Source organism: Vicugna pacos, chromosome 25 (genome assembly GCF_048564905.1).
Source record: "Vicugna pacos chromosome 25, VicPac4, whole genome shotgun sequence".
In the NCBI taxonomy this organism is placed as follows: domain Eukaryota; kingdom Metazoa; phylum Chordata; class Mammalia; order Artiodactyla; family Camelidae; genus Vicugna; species Vicugna pacos.
The window spans coordinates 39,603,479-39,623,115 of NC_133011.1; the positions used below are offsets into that span (position 1 = coordinate 39,603,479).

At 61.8% G+C, this 19,637-nt stretch overlaps 2 protein-coding genes and 1 long non-coding RNA gene across 7 annotated transcripts; 2 read left to right on the forward strand and 1 right to left on the reverse strand.

Moving 5' to 3' along the window:
• The first annotated feature begins 1 nt into the window (after position 1).
• LOC102528709 (sphingomyelin phosphodiesterase 5) lies at positions 2 to 2,937 on the forward strand. The gene is given in 7 exon segments (XM_072949978.1): positions 2 to 1,059; positions 1,156 to 1,228; positions 1,519 to 1,659; positions 1,730 to 1,819; positions 1,904 to 1,967; positions 2,038 to 2,170; positions 2,241 to 2,937. Coding segments are annotated over 7 exon segments (1,449 nt in total). The 5' UTR covers positions 2 to 204; the 3' UTR covers positions 2,334 to 2,937.
• Positions 2,394 to 13,385, reverse strand: OPLAH (5-oxoprolinase, ATP-hydrolysing). Of its 5 annotated transcripts, none has more exons than XM_072949975.1 (27): positions 13,112 to 13,382; positions 11,182 to 11,405; positions 10,902 to 11,093; positions 10,357 to 10,456; positions 10,150 to 10,273; positions 9,869 to 10,064; positions 9,624 to 9,789; positions 9,383 to 9,521; positions 9,235 to 9,302; positions 8,834 to 9,144; positions 8,648 to 8,760; positions 8,385 to 8,555; positions 8,088 to 8,225; positions 7,855 to 7,993; positions 7,619 to 7,731; positions 7,271 to 7,422; positions 6,511 to 6,671; positions 6,329 to 6,430; positions 6,085 to 6,241; positions 4,414 to 4,598; positions 4,161 to 4,307; positions 3,939 to 4,073; positions 3,618 to 3,767; positions 3,353 to 3,510; positions 3,103 to 3,263; positions 2,844 to 2,941; positions 2,394 to 2,604 (listed from the first exon to the last, which is right to left on the reverse strand). In XM_072949975.1, exons 1-27 carry the CDS (start codon positions 13,344 to 13,346, stop codon positions 2,458 to 2,460), a joined length of 4,182 nt encoding a protein of 1,393 aa, XP_072806076.1. In that variant the 5' UTR covers positions 13,347 to 13,382; the 3' UTR covers positions 2,394 to 2,457. The 5 variants fall into 5 exon arrangements, 4 of the variants coding, with proteins under 4 accessions (XP_072806076.1, XP_072806075.1, XP_072806077.1 ...); XM_072949974.1 differs by having other exon boundaries at positions 6,085 to 6,259; XM_072949976.1 differs by having other exon boundaries at positions 6,085 to 6,259; positions 8,834 to 9,099; positions 13,112 to 13,381.
• Positions 13,031 to 18,131, forward strand: LOC140689353 (uncharacterized). Its single transcript, XR_012064293.1, has 2 exons — positions 13,031 to 13,863; positions 14,696 to 18,131. It is a non-coding gene; the product is annotated as an uncharacterized lncRNA (long non-coding RNA).
• Positions 18,132 to 19,637: the final 1,506 nt, after the last annotated feature.

The following is a 19,637-nucleotide window of genomic DNA, read 5'->3' on the forward strand; positions in this document are numbered from 1 at the left end:
CCGCCGCCGCCGAGATTCCACGCGGGCGAGGAGAGGGCGGCTTCGCCGACGCGCCGGCTACGCCTGCGCCCGCATCCCCAAGGTCGCGGGGCACAGCGCCTTCCTGGCCCCGCGCACAGGTTGTGCCACCTGGCCTTGAACCCTGTGACCCCCCCTGCAGCTCCCGCGAACGCACGAACGAGTCGACTTGCACGCCGGAAACGAATGAGTTGTCAGTGCAGCTGCCAACGAGCCCCGTGCGCCGTGCAATCCCCGCGCGACTGGCCCCCAGTGCCCTGCGCCCTACGGCCCTCGCCCTTCCCGCGCCCTGTGCTGCAGGCTCTCCACCGCCTGGCCCGCGCGCTACTTTTCCCGGCCTATTGGGCCCTGGACCAGCTGCTGGGCTACTGGGCGCCGGCCGCGCGCCCGAGCGGCCCGTGGCTGAGCATAGCGGCAGGCATTGGAGCGGTGCTGCTGCTGCTGCTGCTTCTCATCAGCCTGCCTCTGGCCCTGCCAGGCCTGCTGCTCTGGCTGCTGCTGCAAGCCTGGCGCCGCCCCTTCTGCTACCAGCCCCTTCCCCAGAGCTGGGCGCCCCCCGCGCCCTGGCGCCCCTCAGCTGAGCCCTCGCGCTGCTTCAGCTTCCTCAGCGCCAACGTGTGCCTGCTTCCCGACGGTTTGGCGTGCTTCAGCAACTTGCAGCACAGCCAGCAGCGGGCCGAGGCCATGGGCGCCGCGCTGCTCGCCGGCCTGCGGCGTTCTCGCCATGGGGTTGCAGGCTGTGGTCCGCCAGTGCAGGGTATGCCGTGAGGGGTGCTGATAGGTGTCATGCCAGCGCGTCTGGACTTCGTGTGCCTGCAGGAGGTGTTCGATCTGCGCGCAGAGCAACGCCTGGTGAGACGCCTGGCACCCAGTCTGGGCCGGGTGTTGTACGACGTGGGCACATTCGGCCTGCAGCCTGAGCTGCTGGGCAGCGGGCTGCTGCTGGCCTCACGCTATCCTCTGCTGCGCGCCGCCTTCCGGATCTTACCCCAAGCGCGTCGCGAGGACGTGCTGGCCTCCGAAGGACTACTTTCCGCACAGGTACCCGCCCACCGGCCGCCACGCTCCCGGCCAGGGAGTGGGCGGGGCATGGGGTCGAAAGTGCGAAGGTTGCTCCCGCTGTCCGTGGTGTTGCAGGCGCAGCTAGGCATCCTGGATGGGTGCAGCATCGTGGGCTTCCTGCACTGCACACACCTTCATGCGCGGAGTGGTGAGCCTGGTTAGCTGGCTCGTAGGCTCCTGGGCAGGCTGCCCCCAAATCCCCTTCCCCCGCGTGGCAGCGGCAGGTCCTAATTCTTGGCTACACTTCCGCTCCCCCTACGTTTGTTCACTGCCCAGACACCGCGAGTCCCTTCAAGTGCCTGGGTGGGCTCACAGATCAGAACCAGGAGGGGCAAGGGAAGGCGGGGGTGGGGGTTAAACTGGGTGTTCAGGATACAGAATGGCACCTAGGACTGAGCCTTCCTTCCCTCCTGGTGCCCCTTCCCCGCTCCCCAACAGAGGACGGGCTCTTGCGCTGCAAGCAGCTGATGCTGTTGCTGGACTGGGCCGAACAGTTCGAGGCTGAGAGCCGCCAGAGTGACGAGGCCGTGGCCTTCAGCGTGCTCCTGGGTGACCTGAACTTTGACAACTGTTCGCTGGGTGACAGGAGGCTGCAGCGGGGTGGGCCGGGTGTCCTGGCCCTGACCACTGAGTGCTGGCCTGTCTGCAGACCACGCACAAGAGCAACAGCACCATCTTTTCAGCCGCTTCCAGGATCCCTGCAGGCTGGGCACGCGTCAGGAGCAGCCCTGGGCCCTGGGTACCATGCCTGGGTGGGGGCAGGTGGACCTTGAGAGGGCTTGCCGAGACTCCCACTGATACCACCCTTCCTCGCCCTCCCAAGGAACGTTGCTGAGAACCTCCAAGCTGCACCACTCAGTGGCCTGCTCCCCAGAGATGCTGCGGAGGTGAGTGGCGACCTGGAGCACTTCCCGGAAGGAGGACTGCCCTGGCATTGGTGACACTGCCTCTCCTTAGGGCCCTGGAGCAGGAGGAAGGGCGCCGCCGCTACCTGGCAGGCCCTCCCAGGGGATGCCGCAGAGCTAAGCCCTGGCGTGGCCGGCGTCTGGACTACATCACCTACAGAGGAGTGCCCGGAGGCCTGAGCCCAGTAAGTGCCAGAGCTTAGAGTGCTGGGCTCCTGGCACTGGGGCGACTCCTCAACTGACTCCCGCCCCTAGGAGGTGGAACAGGTGACATTCAGCACCGCCCTAGCAGGGCTCATGGACCACCTGGCGGTGGGACTTCGGCTCCGCATTTCCATGCCCTCCTAAGGCAGGCACGCAGGAGACAGGTGCCAGGACAGATGGAAAGACAAACAGGGACACAGAATGTGAGCCTGGCTGGTTGCCGTGGGAACTGGGCACCTTAAGGGGTCTTTATTGTGTGGGCCCTTCCTCACACAGCCTCCTGGGCCCTGCGGTACTCATAGATGCTGCCCCGCTTGGGGAAGGCTCGAGGCTGCGAGGGCGATCCTGGTGGTGGGGCGGGGTCCTCTGGGTCCCCAAAGCCCCCGCCGCCCGGTGTTTGGAGGCAGAACACGTCCTGTTGGGGAGAGGGCCGGTTCAGCGACAGTATGGGCTCCACCCCGCCTCCCACCTTGGTCCCATCCCTACTGGGGTAGCACATCCATAGCAGCAGCTTAGACCGCAGAGACCTGGCCCATGGCCCCCTATTCTTCAGGAATCAAATTAAACTCGGTCTCTGGTTATTTTTGTAACTTGTTCAGTCTCTGGGATGAGGGCCGCTGGGGTGGAGGGAGTCAAGCCAGGCCGCAATCTTACCCCTGGGTACACAGGCACAGAGGTCTTTCCTCCCAGATTCACGGTCCGGCCATCCTTTCGGATCAGCAAGTTAAGGCCACGGGAGCCTGGCTCACCCCCTTTGGGAAGAGGTGGGGGGGTCGCCCAGGAGGCAAGAAAGTGAAAGACATGGGGGATGGGGGTTGGTGGAGAGATGGGGGAGGGGGGAAGATGGGACAGGGGGTGGGTGGGGAACAGACCAGACCCAGCCGGGCTGAGGGAGGGGAAGAGAGCCACTCACCCAGGAGGCCATAAGGCTGGAACGCACGGCGCTCGGTCAGCACTGACAACAGCATCTCCTCACGAAAGAGCAGCTCTCGGACAACACCATCGCCACCCCGGAAGCGGCCACGGCCCCCGGACCCCAGTCTCAGCTCGAAGCGGCGCAGGATGACCGGGTACCTGCGCAGGCCTGGGGCTCAGTGCCGCCTGACCAGCCCAGGCTTCACCCCAGGCCCGGTCCTCAGCGCCACCCCTCCCCCACCACTCGCCTGCTCTCTAGGATCTCGGGGTCGGTGATGCGTGTGTTGGTCATGTGGCTGTGCACACCGCTGCGCCCGTGCCAGCCAGGGCCTGCGCCCGCGCCTCCCGCCACTGTCTCGTAGTAGCCCATGTGGGCATTGCCCAAGGTCACGTTGTTCATGCAGCCCTGGTAGAGGCGAGTGGCTGCTGCACTCCCCTGCCTGCCGGCCAGCCCACAGCCCTCCCGGCCCCCAGCAGCTCCAGAGCTGCGCCCATCCGCCCGCCCCGCCACACCTGGGAGGCTGCACAGGCTCCAAAGGCCCCCAAGATGACGTCTACCACGCGCTGCGACGTGAGCACGTTGCCGCCCACCACGGCTGCCTCTGGGGACGGGTCCAGGATGGAGCCTCTAGGAATGACAACACTCACCGGCGCCAGGCAGCCCTGTGGGGAGAGGCGCCAACTCTCCAGAACGACTAGGAGGAACATGGTGCCCCACCACTTGCATCAGCAGAATTAGTTGGTTTGGGGGTCAACTTGGCCCTCAGACTCACTCAGGGTGACCCGGTTCTTGGGGCGGACCTCTGTCCTGGCACACTGCACACCCCTGCGCACCTGGTTGAGTGGGATGTCGCGGCCCACCAGGCAGCGGAGGCAGTAGATGAGGGCAGACAGCGTGATGGCCCGCGGCGCGTTGAGGTTGCCAAACACCTCAGGCCCAGTGCCGCTGAAGTCAAACACTGCACTGCCCTGCCAGCCCAGGGAGAGGGGAGAGGTGGTCAGCAGCCAGGTGGCCATGGCCCTGAGGCCTCAGGAGGTGCCGCTTCCAAGACTGACCTTACTCAAGTTGATCTGCACACGGAGTCGGATGGGGGAACCATCGTCCATGTGGTCCTCGGCACACACCTCCAGGGGCAGGCCCCGGGCCTGGCGCGAGGTTCCAAAGGCCCGCAGCATGTCTCGCACAGCTAGCTCAGCATTTGCCTGGCAGACAGTACATTCAGCAACAGCCACACCACCTTCCGGTAGGTCAGGTGGTCCCTCCCCGCCCACCAGCCTGGGGTAGGCACACCACTGCCCCCAGGCCCACCTGAATGTGGCCCATGTAGGCCTGCACCACATCCAGGCCGTACTGCCCGATGAGCTCGCCCACCAGCTGGATGCCCTTCTGGTTGGCAGCCACCTGGGCACGGAGATCTGACAGGTTGTCATGCAGGTTCCGTGCGCCGCTGCAGCCTGGAATCTTGCCTGGTGCCCGCAGGGCTTCGATCACCGCTGAATGGAGGGGTCACCACTGAGCCATCCTCCCAGCCCCAGGGCCACCTGGTGCCCTGCTTCATGCCTGCTGTACCTCAGCTGGGCACCACATGTGGGCCCATCACTGGCTCCTCACAACCCTGCTGACTCCTCCAGGGCCCCCTGAGCCCCCAGCTTCTCCCTCATCTGCTGTACCTTCTCCTTCCCACACCCCAGTCCCCCAGGGGACCCTGGGCCTGGACGAGCAGCTTTGCATCTGACCTCACAGGGGCTAGAGGTGCCTAGAGCAGGGCCAGGGGCAGGGGGCAGATTCCCTCAAGCAAACTCTCCCCCTTCCTCCACTCCTCCTGCCCTCCCCTCCCCATCACTCCCTCCTGCCTTTTCTGGGCATCCCCTCCTCTCCCAGGAGAAAAGCCGCTTCCCTTGGCCCTCCCCACTCTCACTGTCCCCAGCAGCAGACTGACTTGAAAGAGCATCAGTGTGGCCGCCTGTGCCTGGACGAGGCCTCCACCCCACCCTCCGGCAAGCAGCCCAGGTCCTGGCCCGAAGACCACGCTCCCTGCTCCGGGAGCTCTGCCCCCTCTGAGGCTCCCTGGCCGCTTGCCTGCACCTGTTCCTCGGGGATCCCTGCCCACACCCAACACTGAGCGAGGAAGCAGCCAGGCCTGGGTGCCTCTGTTTGCGCCCTCAGCACCCGCAGCAACGCATGGCCCTGTTACCCCGCCACCCACCCACCTGCATTGCCCGTCCCCACTCTGGCTGCCCCCTGGGCTCCCAACCCCTGTGGCCTCAGAGCAGCTCTGCACTTCCCACTTCCCGCTGCCAGAAGCTGCAGCTTTCCAAACTTGATGCCCCACCCCGCACCCAAATCCCACCAGATACCAACCATGACCCCAGATCAGCAGTCCCCACCCTGATGCCTGCTTCCCACCTGAGACTCGGCTGCAGCTGCCCCCAGCCCGCTCCGGGGCCTGGCCTGCAGGCACGTAGGCAGAGGGTGCTCAGGGCACACAGGCTACCAAGTCAGGCCCCGCTGTGGCCTTCCACTGCTGCTCCACTGCGCCCTGCCCAGTGATGGACCCAAGCTCAGGAAAGCTCTCCAAGGGCCTGCAGCCCCTGGGCCCTGGCGCCACCAGCTCTCTGACATCCCCAGACCCAATGCAAACCCAGTGTACGTTACCAATACCACAAGCAGCTGCCCACCTTAAGACAGGCTCCTCCCGCCTGCACCCAGTGCCTGAGATATCCTGGCCACCCCGCCCCACCTCCAGAACCGCTGAGGCCTTCCTGGGCACAGGCAGAACTCATCTCAGCTCCTCTGATTATCTCTGAGAGACAGTCTGCAGCCATGCTGTGCGGTCACCACCTGGCTCCCCAAGCCCGCAGGCAGGCCTCAGCCAGTGGGCTGCATCCCAGTAGCTGTCCAGCCTGGCTGCAGGAAGCAGCCACGTGTGCTATCCCACTGAATTCCACCCTGCCCCACCCCAGCCCCACTCCCGCTCACCCTCCTCCTGGAAGACACCCCCCTGGACGAGTTTGAAGGACAGAAAGACGGCGCCCTCCTGCTGCAGGGTGGTGGAGTGGGGGGGCATGGAGCCTGGTGTGATGCCCCCGATGTCCGCATGGTGCCCACGGCTGGCCACGTAGAACACAGGCCGAGTCTGACCCGGCCAGAACACCTAGGAGTTGAGAACGGTCAGCTGTGGTGGCAGCCCCCCCACCAAAGATACCTGGGCAGCGACACTCACTGGCGTGATGACAGTCAGGTCCGGCAGGTGGCTGCCCCCAGCGCTGGGGTGGTTGCTCAGCAGCACGTCACCGGGGTGGAGACTGGCCCCCAGGTGCTGGATCTGAAGCCAGGAGACAGGTGCAGAGTGGGGAGGGAGTGGGGCACAGGGCTCAGGAGGGCAGGGAGAGGGACCCGCCAAACCTGGAACTGCACTGTCTCCTGCATGGCACCCAGGTGCACAGGGATGTGAGGGGCGTTGGAGACCAGCCCCCCGTCCGGCCCGAAGAGGGCGCAGGAGAAGTCCAGGCGCTCCTTGATGTTGGTGGAGATGGCTGTGCGCTGCAGGATTCGGCCCATCTGCTCTGGGGGCACAGAGTGACCAGGTGCCCACTGGTCCCACCACACCCACAGCATAGCTCTGGGATATGGAGAGGCAGGACCACCGCCTTCAAGGCCTCTGAGTCCCAGACCCAGAAGCAAAGGCAGTGATGGCCCACCTTGACACAGCAGGGCCGTGACCAGGTCGTGTTCTGCTTATGTCAACTGCACCCCCCCCACCCCTGCCTGGAGCCCCAGCAAGAACCGAGCGCCCCACATCAACCCTCTGCTGGGCCTAGTTCTTCAAGGACCTGGTGCCAAGGCACAGGCTTCGGGGTCCCAGACGGCACGCGGCCTGACCCTGGCCCCGAGGTCACTGTGCAGTGCCTGTTTCAGTCCACAGAGTGGCAATCCCAGACCACACGGTGCTGGTAGAGAAAAGCACCCACGCTGCCCACGGCCAGCAGGTGCAGTGGGGCTGTGCTGTCCAGGGCCAGGGCCACACTGCCTGCCCTGTCCCAGCAGGGATTCTGCTTCTGCCCCTTCCCCAGGTCACACCTTCTCTCTGGAACCCCCTGCCAGGCACCTCTGCCCGAGATTACAGGGAGCCGGGCGGTGGGGTGCAACAGGGGCAGCCACTCACCGGCGATGCTCATGAAGCGGTGGGAGAAGATGGACAGATGGATAGGGTCAAGCTGGGCACCCACCACACTGGGGGCCTCAGCCCCCACGGAGATGCGGATGTCCCCCGTCTCAGTCACCTCTGCCTGGCAGCCTGGCTCCACCAGGATGGTGCTGGGGGCAGGGGAGCAGAGGGGCTGGAGGGGCCAGGTCATACCCCCACAACCAGAGGCCCACATCCCCAGGCAAAGGAACACCCCAAGCATGAAGGGATCCCAGGGTCTTTCAGACTCTCGCAGCCTAGGACCAGAGAACTCCGCCGGGGCCGCAGCCCGCCCGGGCCCGCAGCTCTGGCCCAGCCCTCACGCACCTGTTGCTGTCAATGATGAGGCAGGGCCCCTGAAGCTTGTGCCCACAGCCCAGCTCTCCCAGCAGGTACACGGGGGTCTCCTGGTAGCCCCCCTCAAAGAAGCACTGGGTCATCTGAGGAGGATGTGAGAGGTGAGCAAGGTTCCCAGGTCCAGCACTCTCCCAGGGTCTCCCCATCCACACCTGTCCCCATATCCCAGTGGGAGTGGGTAGGCGGGCACAGGCAGGACCACCAACCTTGTCTACCCGGGGGGGCCCACTCTGGGCTTTCGGGACGTTCTCGAGGCAAAGGCCACTGTGACCGGTGCCCCTCACCCGCACATCGTCCACGACCACCGGCCGCTCAGGGATGATGAAGCCAAACTCCCTCATGTACCTGCGCAGCCATCAGCCCCGAGGGAGCCATCAGAACCAGGAGGCCAGGCCAGCAGGCCACCCGCCAGGGCTCCCAGGATGCAGAGCTCACATACCTCTCCATGAAGGCTGCCCCAAAGTCGCCAGCTCTGGGTGAGTGGGCAGTGGCTGGGTGCTGGTGGGCCGACACCATCAGGGCACAGTCAGTGCCCTGGTAGCGCAGGTGCAGGAAGCCCTCAGTGCTAATCTGGGACCTGCAGCAGTGGGCGAGCCAGGCACTCACACAGGGTGCCCCTCAAGGATGCCTGCCCTGCTTCCTCCAGCACTCGGAGTCCAGCCCTCCCTGACTGCTGCCCGAGGGGCCTAGGCACCAAGTGAGGTGGCTAGGGTGCTGCAGGCCCCCAGAACCCCACCTGGGGAAGCCCTGGGCCCGCAGGGCATCCACACACTGCTCCTCCAGGCGGCTCAGCCTCTGGTCCAGCTGCACGAAGGTCTCAGGAGCGTAGGACAGGGAGCAGGGCTCCTGTGCCTCGTGTACCACGTCTGCCAGGGCCAGCCCCAGTGCAGACAGCAGCCCGCTATGCCTGCAGGGACAGGGGCCACCCAGCGATAGGGTAGGGGTGCCTCCCAAAGGTGGTCCCCCATGCCAGGACACGTGCACCACACCCAGACACACCTGTGAATGTGCACAGTGTCCATGCCCAGGGCCCGGGCAATGGCACATGCATGCTGCCCACCAGCTCCCCCAAAGCAAGCCAGCACATGCGCCGACGGGTCATGGCCTCGTGCCTGGGGAACCAGAAGAGGGTCAGTGGCCTGCCCTACCCTGCCCGGCTCCCACCCCCTTGGAGTGAGGGCATACTTGCGTGAGCGCACGGATGGGCCGGCACATGGCCTCGTTGGCCACACGCACAAACCCCATGGCCACCTCCTCCAGGCTCAGCAGGGAGGCCGGACAAGGCCCATTGGTCAGGAAGCTGTTGACCTCAGTGGCCACAACCTCCAGGGCCTTTCGGGAGGCCTCCGGGGACAGTGGTTGGTCCTCTCCAGGCCCAAAGATGCAGGGGAAGGAAGCAGGCAGCAGGCGACCCAGGATCAAATTAGCATCCGTCACTGTTACAGGGCCTCCTGGGAGGTGCGCACAGTGTGGGCGCTGCGGACTGTGGGTGGACACTGGGAGTGGGCAGTAGGGGTGGGGCTAAAGGGGCAGGTGGGCTGGGGCAGCACAGGAAAGGGCTTGGCAGCGCATATGCCACCTCTTACCTTTGCGGTAGCAGGCGGGGCCAGGGTGGGCTCCTGCAGACTCAGGCCCCACCACGAAGAGGCCCGACCTTTGGAGAGGGGGAACTGGAATTGGAGGCAGGGTGGCAGGCAAGGCCGGGGGTCCCACCCAGGTTGGGGTGGAGCTGACCTGAAGAAGAGGCGGGAGCCCCCACCGGCTGCCACTGTGTTGATGTCCAGCTGGGGGGCCTGGAGGGTGACACCAGCAGTGCTGGCCTCGAAGACGTGCTCGAATTCCCCAGCATAGCGGCTCACGTCGGTGGACGTGCCTGGTGGGGGGCGGGTAAGGAGTCATCCCACAGACCTGGACACCCGACGATGCCCAGCCTGGCAACGGGGGCTCCCCCAGATCCACCCTTGGGCCCTCATACCTCCCATGTCAAAGCCAATGACAGGCTGGCCGCCCTCCACCCGATAGGTGGTGGCTGAGTAACCAACCACCCCACCAGCGGGGCCTGAAAGCACAGCGCGGGAGCCACTGAAGGAGTCCAGGGGTGCCAGACCACCATCTGAGCGCATGAACAGCACCTGCACGTCCTGCGGACAGGCAGGGGCAGTGAGGGACAGGGCAGGCACTGGGCGCGGTGGTGGGGAGCGGACAGGCAGGGGGCCTCACCTTGAGCTGACCCTGAAAGCCACAGCGGAAGCCCTGCACGTAGCGCTGGATGGTGGGAGTGAGGTAGGCATCGGCGCAGGCTGTGTGCCCCCGGGGCACAATGCGCACCATGGGCATGGCCTCCGAGGACAGTGACACGTGTGTGAAGCCCAGCTCCCGGGCCAGTGTGCCCACTTGCTGTTCGTGCTGGGCCCACCTGTGATGATGCCCGAGTGTCTGTTGCTGAGCCTTCCGCCCACAGTCCCCCGCCCGTGCCTGCACCCTGGCCGGCCCACGCTCACGTGTAAGAGTGCATGAGCACCACGGCCAGGCTGCGGATGCCTCGGGACAGAAGCCCTTCCAGCTTTCTGCGCAGAGCTCCCAGGTCCACAGGCTGCTGCACCTCCAGCAGATCCCCTGTGCGGCCTGCCAGGAGGGAAGCCCACCGCTGCCAGTCAAATGCCCATCAGGGCCTGCCACCCCATCCCCCAACACCCGATGCACCGTACCTTTCACAGGTGTACCAGCACCCGGCTCCCCTCGATACAGCACCACGCGCTCGTCCACTTCCAGTACCTCTTCATACAGCATCTCGGGCATGGGCACAGCCTAGGGGTGGGCAGAGGCTCAGAGGAGGCCCAGGCCTGAGGGTCCTTGCTGGGTTCCTGCGTGGGTGGGGTAATGCAGCCGGTGGGATGTGTCCCCACAGGCCAGTCCACAGGCCCAGGAGATACAGTCAGGTGGGGTGCCCCCAGACAGCTGAGTGCAGCCAACTGCCCCCTACAAGGGCTGCTCCTTCCCAGAACCCAGCAGCGGGGGTGAGGGGTCAGGGTCCAGGACAGGGCACAGCGGCAGATAGGCACAGGACAACACGTGATCAGTCAGGGCTGGGAGGACGCAGTGTCCCACTACGAGTGCCCGGAACCTCCTCTTTGTCAACTGGTGGTCTTGGGCTGGCACAACCCTTCCAAGGACTGCACACCCCAAGGGGCCACAGCACCCGGGGAAAGCAGGAGCTGCACAGTCGGCTGCCTGATGGCGTGGGCGAGCTCACCAGGTCAAAGAGGTCCTCTCGGGCCTGGGTGCCCACATGCAGCAGGTCCCGGAAGCCGCGGGTCACCAGCAGGGCCACCCGCTCCCCTCGCCGTTCCAGCAGTGCGTTGGTGGCCACCGTGGTGCCCATGCGGATGCTGGCGATACGACTGGTGTCCAGCGGCCGGTCCCGCGGCAACAACATGCCTCCCTCCTGGGGACCCCAGCAGGTCATCGGATGGTCAGTCAACAGGCCTCTGGCCCAGAGGCCCCTCCCTGCCCCACCGCTCTGCCCGGGCCACCTGTTCCAGGATGCGGCGGATGCCCTCTGTGGGTGCATCTGCGTAGTTGGCAGGGTCTTCTGAGAGCAGCTTCAAGACCCTCACATGCCCCCCTGGGCACTGAGCAAAGACATCTGTGAAGGTGCCTCCACGGTCGATGGCAAAATGGAAGCGTCCTTCCGGGCCGCCCATGGTGACAGGGCTGGAGTCCAGCAGCGACTCTTCAGCCGGTAGTCCTGGGAGAACTGGACAGAGATAGGGGGTCAGCAGGGAGGCCTGGTCATACACAGGTGGGCAGCCCTGGGCAGAGCTGGGAGGGGGAGAGGACGGGGGATTCCAGGCCCAGGAGGGGCCCTGGGTGGAGCTAGACCTGGGCAAGCCAGGGTGCTGGGCCTAATGCCCCCAATTCCCCAGTGCTCGTGCCCAGAGTTGGGGGGAAACCCAGGGCCTAGAGCAGATCTTTGGGAAGTGGACACTCAGCAGGAGCCCTGGCGCTGCGGTTTCCTGGCCCTTTAAGCGCCAAGAAGCACGTGGGTTGGGGGGCCGGTGACAGAAGGCCCACTTCCCAATTGCTCGACCTTGGAGCAGAGGCCTTAAGGGACACGGGGACGGGGCGGAGCCTGCGCAGATGACCGGGCGCGGCCGCGGCCGGGAGGCAGGAAGGAGCGGTTGGTGGGGGCGAGTCGGGGCCGGGAGTGCCGAGAGGGGATCGGGGAGGGTCCCGGGGCAGGGCCCACCTGGCCTGTCTGCTCCGGGTCGCGCGCCGTCTGTTCGGGTTGCACTCGCTCCGGGCCCTGCCCGCGCCCGCCCCCAGCCCGGAAGCGGGACCCGCCCCCCCCGCACGACCGATCCCGGCTCGCCGGGCTCTCCCGGTTGCGTCAGGCTCGGGCTGCCCGGAGCCGCCCCCTCCCTCGGCCGCGAGACGCCCCAGGGGCGGCGGGGCGGGGCCGGAGGGGGACCGGGGGTCGGCGGGCGTTCCCAGCTCGCTCCCAGCGGCGCGCCCCGCCCCCCACCTTGGCTCCGCGGGCCGCCCAGCCCTGCGCTGGCCCGGAGCTCGCTGAGCGTGGGCGCCCTGGGGACCCTCCTCAGGTGTCCCGGGGCGGGAGGAGCAGGCGGCCCAGACGAACTCGGACTGCTCCCCACCGTCAGGCGGCTGTGGGGGATAGGGCGGGGGCGACCGGGGAGGGCGGAATTGATGGGCCGGGCAAGGCGAGGGTAAGGGGGGCGGTTGGCGCGCGCCCTGGAGTACCCCCCCAACTCCCGGCCTGCGCGTGGGCGCCGTGGGCAGGGGCTCCTCCACACCACCCTCCCGGGTGGCCAGGGGCCGCGGTCAGTCCCGCGACTTAGCGGCGGTTGGCTGCCCCTCCCCAGCCTGTTTCCCTGTGGTCAGAAAGCTGCCCGTGTGCCTGCCCAGGCCTGAGGCGGGCGCGAGCTGTGAGGGGTTCTGGAAAAGGAACAGTGGGGAGTAGGGGGCTTCCCAAGCAGAGGAACAGCAGGTGAAGGAGACTGCTTCACCTAACGGATGGCGCCGACAGATGGCCAGACAGGCAGGGGCACAGCACCATCTATGCCCTGGCCCCCATCCCACCCCAGGCTTCCTTGCTTCCTTGACCCTTGCTGGCCATTGAAGCCTGCTTGGTCCTAGGAGGAGAGGGTGCTGCCCCCCAGGCTGCAACAGGGCTCCCCACTGACAGGCAGCACCCTCTGTGCCCTGGGGGGTTGAAGGGCAGCCTCAGGGCTCCGCCACATTTTCAGCGATATCCCCTTCTCCCTGCTGCACCCCTTCAGGGACCCCCCACCCCGCCTCTCCCCCTTCCTCCATACACCTGTCAGCACTGGACAGGACACGGGCCAGGACAGCAGGGGATTTCCCCTGCTCTTCACGGCCTTGGCTGGATGAGTGGAGCTTGTGGGCCTCTGAGAGGAGCCCTGGTGGGCCTGGCACGCTCACCTCTTTCAGCATCCTTGAACTTGATGGTCATGCGCCGGGGCAACCGGGGGCTAGTGGCCATCTCAGCCAGGAGCCCAGAGCTGCAGAAGCCCAGGCTGCTGCCCCGGTTCCTGAGCACCAGCTTCAGTTCCTGGTTCTCCTGGATGAGCTGCACCAGCCTCCGCAGCTCTTCGTTCTCCTGAGCCAGCCGCTGGATCTCCTGCCGCAGGCCCTCATAGCTGCTGAGGAGGGACATGCCCGGCAGTGGGGGGCGGCAGCTGCCGACAGCCAGTGGGCTGGCCAGGGACAGTAGACCCCGCCATTGTGAGGTCAGCGGCTGCCCCTACCCCCACGCCTCAGCCACATTCCGGGGCTTCAGAGCCAGGGCCCAGCAGAGCCTAGCCCAGAGCATGAGTGCCTCACCTCTGATCCCTGGCCCCCTGAGGGCCGAAGGACGAGGGGATCCCAGACCTGCCCCAGGCTCGGAGTCCCTCCAGGAAGCCACTCTTAAAGGACAGAAGCTTCTTCACCCCAGCCGAGCACAGCACACTTGCAGGGAGAGGCAGCACGAGATTCAGGCATCCCCACCCACCCACCTGGCCACCCACTGGCCACCCACCGCAGCAACCCCACCTACTCCTGCCAGGTTATGGGGCTGGGTGACGAGGCACAGCACATCATCTGAAGGGGTCAGGAGAGGGCATGTCTGGGCTGCCCTGCAGGAGGGGTGCTTCTGGCCCAGTAGCTGCAGGAGCTGGACTGCAGAGACCGAGGTGGGTCAGAGCCTGGGGGCGTGCGGTAAGCCAGCCAGCACGTTGGGGTGAGCCTGGAGCCAAAAGTGGCCCTGCTGTGGGGGTGGCAGGGAGTGTCATTGTCACGTGGGGGACAGGCGCCCTGGACAAGGCACCACATTCAGGGCCCCAACCTCAGGGAACAGGATAGGGCAGGCAGCAGGGAGACCTCAGGAGGCCTGGGGATAGGGGAGCCACCTCAAGGGCCACAGCTAGGTTTATACTTCAGAACATGTAAAGGGCTTCCTTGTTTCATGCAGTCTGTCTTCCAATGGGACGGCTCTGTGCAGTTGCTGTAAGCTGTGTCATTTCTTCCCTTATGATTATTTACTTCACATTATGTTTGCTTTCTGCGGGTCAGTTCACTGCAGTTTCCACTTGGTAACCAGCAGGTTCTCCTGGGGTTTGCATGTCCCTTCCCCGACTGCTTCCATGTGGCACGGTGACCTCTGGTGGGGAGTTCTCACCAGTGCTGTGTGCGTGTCGGAGGGCCCCTCTGAAAGCAGTGTTCCAGGGGACTGGGGAGCAACCGCACTTAATTTAATGGAAATAATGAAAATTTTAACAGTTCCTGTCCGCAGGAAATAATTCTCATTCTAAGGATTAGGAGTAGAGCATTGGTGACAGAGCTAGAGATCTTACCCCAAACAATGACAGGCTCAGGGCAGCTAGCTTCCAACTCAGACGCTCCCGGGAGGGCAGAGGGGGACTGTGGCAGGCAGAGTTCTATCCCGCCCCGGTATCCCTGCCCTGCGTAACTGCAGGACTGTGAATAGAATGGCTTGTACACCCATGGTTGTGTTATGTTACACAGCACAGCTGATGTGCAAGAGAGACCATCCTGGGCAAGCCTGGCTGAATCCGGTGATCCCACAGAAGGACAGGCCTCTTCCTGGAGGAGGGGTTGCAAAGCTCAAAAGAGATCCACTCAAGGAAGATTCTCCATTGCTGGGGGGCCGTGAGGCAGGGCACGTGAGGAGCCCCAGGACCAGACACATCATAGCCAAAATACTGAAAGACGATGAGAAAACCTCAAAGTCACAAGATTGAAATAACCCATCACATATAAGAGAATCTCATAAAATCAACACCTAACGTCTCATCAGAAACAAGGGAGGCCTGGAGAAAATGGAATGACAGACTCAAGTCATTTAAAAACTCAAGATTCCAACAGCCTGGAAAATGATCTTCTGGAAATCAAGGTGAAATAAAGACAATCCAGGGTAAACAGTGAGAGCACCTGTTGCCAGCAGACCCACCTTACAAAAAATACCAAAGAAAGCTCTTCAGCTGAAAGGAGGTCACATCCAACGTCGTTCAAGTCCCGCGTCCCCATGCCACGCCCACACTCATCACCTGTAGGGCTCTGAGTTAATAAGCAGATGTAGCGTTAAGCCACTATGTTTGTGGCAACCTACTACACAGCAGTAGAAAACTGGCACAGCCTCCTGTGTTGAAGGGAATGCCGGAGCGGATCATGAAAGAAGCTGGGATACGAAGGAGATGGCAAGTGCACTGTCCCAGGGTGGAGCCGGCCCTGGGACCTGGGGTGGGAACTGCGGACAGATCCACTTGTATCTTGGGTTCCCAAACTCCCATGAGCCCCCTTCCAGGCAGAAGCAGCTCCTTTCTCCTCGCTGGAGGAACCTGGCAGTGGCCTCCCCTGGGGCACAGATGGCTGCCAACAGTTGCCCACCCCCAACAGGTGGGTCCAGGTCTCAGTCTGTGGACTCTGAACTGACCCTGTGCCTTATTTTGGCCAGAAAAATAGTGGAAGTGGCAGAGTTCCTGCACCAGCCTTGGACTTGAGACGCCAGGCAGCAGCAGGACTTCCGGAAATGACCCTCTCACACTGGGGACTGGCCAAAGTGCATGTACCATTGACTCATGAGGTCTAATAAGTCTTGGTAAGAAGAGCGGGAACCTGCTCCCTCCTACCCTGAGTTCTGCATTGTGACAGTTCTGCTCCAAGAGGGTACGGCCAAGAGCACTGGGCACCCTTTACCCTGGCTCCAGCCACAGGACAGAGGGGGCCTGGGAAGGATGAGCTCAGAAGACAAAGCCTCCCTCCCACCCCCTGGCACCCACCCGTGGGTCAGGGGCATCACTCTGGGAGGAGCAGGCTCCCACCTGCCTCCAGCTCCCCCAGACCCTGCCCAGGGTGAGACCCTGCCCAGGGTGCATGGCTGAGCAGGCTGCCTCTCTCTGGACACTGAGTGTGGTGTTGCAGACGACAGTGGAGACCTCAGTGGTGAAAAATTATGGAAAAGATCAAACACATGACCACAAACGTGAAGGCTTAAAACAGCAGACATTTATTCTCTTCCAGTTCCAAAGGCCAGAAATCCACAGAGTCTCATGGGCTAAAACTAAGGTGTTAGCCAGAATAGTTCCTTCCGGAGGTTCCAGGGGAGAATTCATTCCTTGCCGCGTCCAGCGTCCAGCATTCCTTGGCTTGAGGCTGCATGCCTCCAAGGTCACCTCTCCTTCCCTTTTTTTGTAACCAAGCATCCCTCCGCTTCCACCTTAAAAGGATACTCATGATTACAGTTAGGACCCACCTGGATACTCCAGCACACTCTCTCCTTCTCAAGATCCTCAGCTTAATCATTTCTGCAAAGTTCCTTTTGCTGTATGAGGTAACATCCACAGCCATTAGGAATCAGGACCTGGACACCTTTTGGGGCATACTCCAGCCTACTACACTGGCTGGACATGGGACAGACTTGGAGGTGTCCCCCCACTGCACACTAATTCATCAGCAAAGGATGGCACCTCACTGGCTCAGTTGGTGGCTAAACCCTAAGCTATGTTGACTCCAATGCCACTTTGAGGAATCCAGGCTTAAACGTAAGCACTAGGAGGGAGGGGGGACCGAGTAGTGACAGCAGAAGCTGCACACTGTGGAGGAACGGACCTCACCAAATGGGCCCCGACAAGCCACTGGACTAATAAAGTAACAAAACAGCAAGATCAAGAAGCCCAAGAAGGACAGGCTAATCACGATCCAGAGTTGCTGTAATAAAGCATCTAAAATGTTGTTTTCAACAGAGACGTGCAAAGAAACAGGAGAGTGTGACAGCTGCATGGGAGGGTTAGGCAGTAGTAACTGCCTTTGAAGGGGCCCCAGTTTCGGCCTTTGTAGGCAAAGACATCAAAGCTTTGCTCATGCGAAGACCCGTGAAAAGAGTGGCTGCAGTGGCAGGTGGTGGTCTGTAGGGGTCCTCCCACTGCCACTGCAAATACCCAACCTGCAGCAGCAGAGACCCAACCCCGGACCCCCTCCCACCTGCCAAGGACAGTTATTTTTCTTCCCTGAACTGACCCCTATTCTAGACATGGCTTTGCCCTCCCTGCCTGCAGTTCCTCTGCCGGCACCTGAATCTCAGACTCACTGAATGCCTGATCTCCCATTGGACAGGGCTGCACACCAAGGACGCATCTTAGAGCTGATGGCCTGCGGCAATGAGCTCGTGACCCTGGGACTCACTGAGCAAGTTCCCATCAGCCTAATGGAATGGTGACAGTCTGTTGAAGGCCCTGCTACTCTGCCAACTGGCAGCTCGCTCCTCTCAGGATAGGACACTGCTGAGATGCATCTGTGCTGCTCTAGGGGCCGCAGGGTCCAGGGACATATTCACTGTGAAGCCATGAGTCTTAGCTCAGGACCCTTCCAGGCCAGGGCCCCAGCAAAGTGTTCCCCAGGTTGCACATTTTGTACGATTTGCAAAAGTAAATCATTTAATCACAGTCAATTAAGGCTGTCACTTCCCACTGCAACCCGCTTTCAGGCATTTCCTCCCCTCCCACGTGGAATGGGAGAGGGCGTCCTGAGACCCACTTAGGGAAGCCGAGTTGGGAGTATATTTAGTTCAGGTTCCGTGGGAACAGGCACTTCCTGGTGTGGTTAAGCTATTGCTTGCATTCTGGTGTAGAAATGGCTTCCAGGAACAACCCCCACCCCCACGCTGATTTTCACCACATATTGGGTGGATGGAATTGGCTAATGAGTGTCGTCAATTCAAAAAACATCTAAGATTAGTTAGTCACAGACAAGAAGCCCCCAAAGGCCCTGAAATCTTAGGACTCGCATGTAAAAGAAATTTGATAGAGGTTTTCTCAAATTTAACAACTCTAAAAATGTACACGATATTAGCTAAAGAAATTGTGACCTGAAAAAAAATGAAAAAGAAATTGTGACCTGAAAACAACTTCCAAAGCTATAAATAATAAAGTTTGATTGAACGTTAGAGGAGAAACTAAATTATCTTCCCTCTTTATATAGATGACATCATAAAAGTGTCGTCATCTTAAGAGGCCATCAGATTTTGCATCCAAAAAGCATAGGGGAAACGTTAGAGAAACGTTCAGGAAGTTAATTCATGACATTGCATTGGTTTCCTGTGTTTTGTGATCTCTGTGATACTTGTCAACTTTAAACACCTGTGTTGCATGTTAGGATTCTTTTCCTACTCTGTTAACTTAATTTTGGGAATATGATTTTAGCTTGTTTCCTAAAGAGGGCCCTGCAACGTCTCTCCTTCAGATGTTTGCAGAGCTGCTGGTGTCTGGGAACCCAGGTTGCAGGAGGGCTCCTCCCATCCCGCATTAAGAGGGGCTCATTGAATCGAAACTCTTTGTACAGACAAACATGGTTTATGCTGAACTCCTGCTCTGCTTCTGGGAGTCTGGGTACATCATGAGCAGAGGGTGCCTGCACGACCAGCCCCAATGAAAGCCTGGGCACCGAGTCTCTGGTGAGCTGCCCTGGTGGCCGGCACTTCACACACATTGTTGCAACTTGTTGCTGGGGGTGGAGTGTGTCTTCTCAGGGAGAGGACTCGAAGTTGGCGCCTGCTTTCCTCTGATTTTGCCCCAAAACTTCCCTTTGCTGATTTTGATTAATATCCTTCCCCTTGAATCTTGGTTATGAGCATTAATTACATGTGCTGAATTCTGAGTCCTAGTATATCACTGAATCCAGGGATGGTCTTGGGAATCCTCAACACAGCTCCCAAATTTCTACAAGCTTTGGGCCCCCAAAGCCTGAATCCACTCATGTGTGGGCCCTATGGCTAGAACACAAGGGCCAGAGAACCTAGGGGTTCTCCCTCCTGAATGGTCCATACCCTAAACCAGAGATGCTCACAGCAGACACAGTAAGGTTGCCACTGATCTGGAAGGAACAGCCACCACCCAGTCACATGGCGGGGGGGGGTGCTCCTTAGGCCCAGGACCAGCATTATCTTATTATCCTGAGCTTCTAGGGCCAACTATGCATCAGGGCTGGGCACTGGTGGGGCATCCACCTGTGTCCGGGGACTACAGCAGTCTTGACCTAGTAAGAATAGGAACAGTAGAAGTTCAAACTGCTGAGTGAAGAAGGCCTGGGTCACTCAACCAGTAACCTGCTCAGTCCAGCTGAAGAGCTGAGGGTGAGGGGATTGAGGGTGGCCATGATGGCCTTGGACTAGGTAGCAGCAGCATGGTGGCTGGCTCGCCAGCCCTCCTGCCCAGTATTCTAGGAGCCTACCACCTGGGAGGGGACGCTGTGCCTGGGAGACTTAGGCCCTAACCCACTGCAGCATGTCCGTCCCATCTGTTCTCCTTATGGCTGACCTTGAACCACTCCTATTGAAGGGCTGGGCCATGTCCCCTCCCCTTGAGCCTAGCAGACCTCTGTGACTGCCCTGACCCATGGAAGCTGGCAGGAGTGACACTACATGACTTCTGAGGCTAGATCTTAAAACACCATG

What these genes read in the sequence shown, in the direction of transcription:
- OPLAH (XM_072949974.1), bottom strand. Translation starts at nt 13,346, where the DNA reads ATGTCCCTCCTCAGCAGCTATGAGGGCCTGCGGCAGGAGATCCAGCGG. An exon ending in GTTCAAGGATGCTGAAAGAG is followed by an intron (nt 11,406 to 13,111) that starts GTGAGCGTGCCA and finishes ATCTCTGTCCAG; the next exon opens with TTCTCCCAGGACTACCGGCT. An exon ending in TCCGCCGCATCCTGGAACAG is followed by an intron (nt 11,094 to 11,181) that starts GTGGCCCGGGCA and finishes TGGGGTCCCCAG; the next exon opens with GAGGGAGGCATGTTGTTGCC.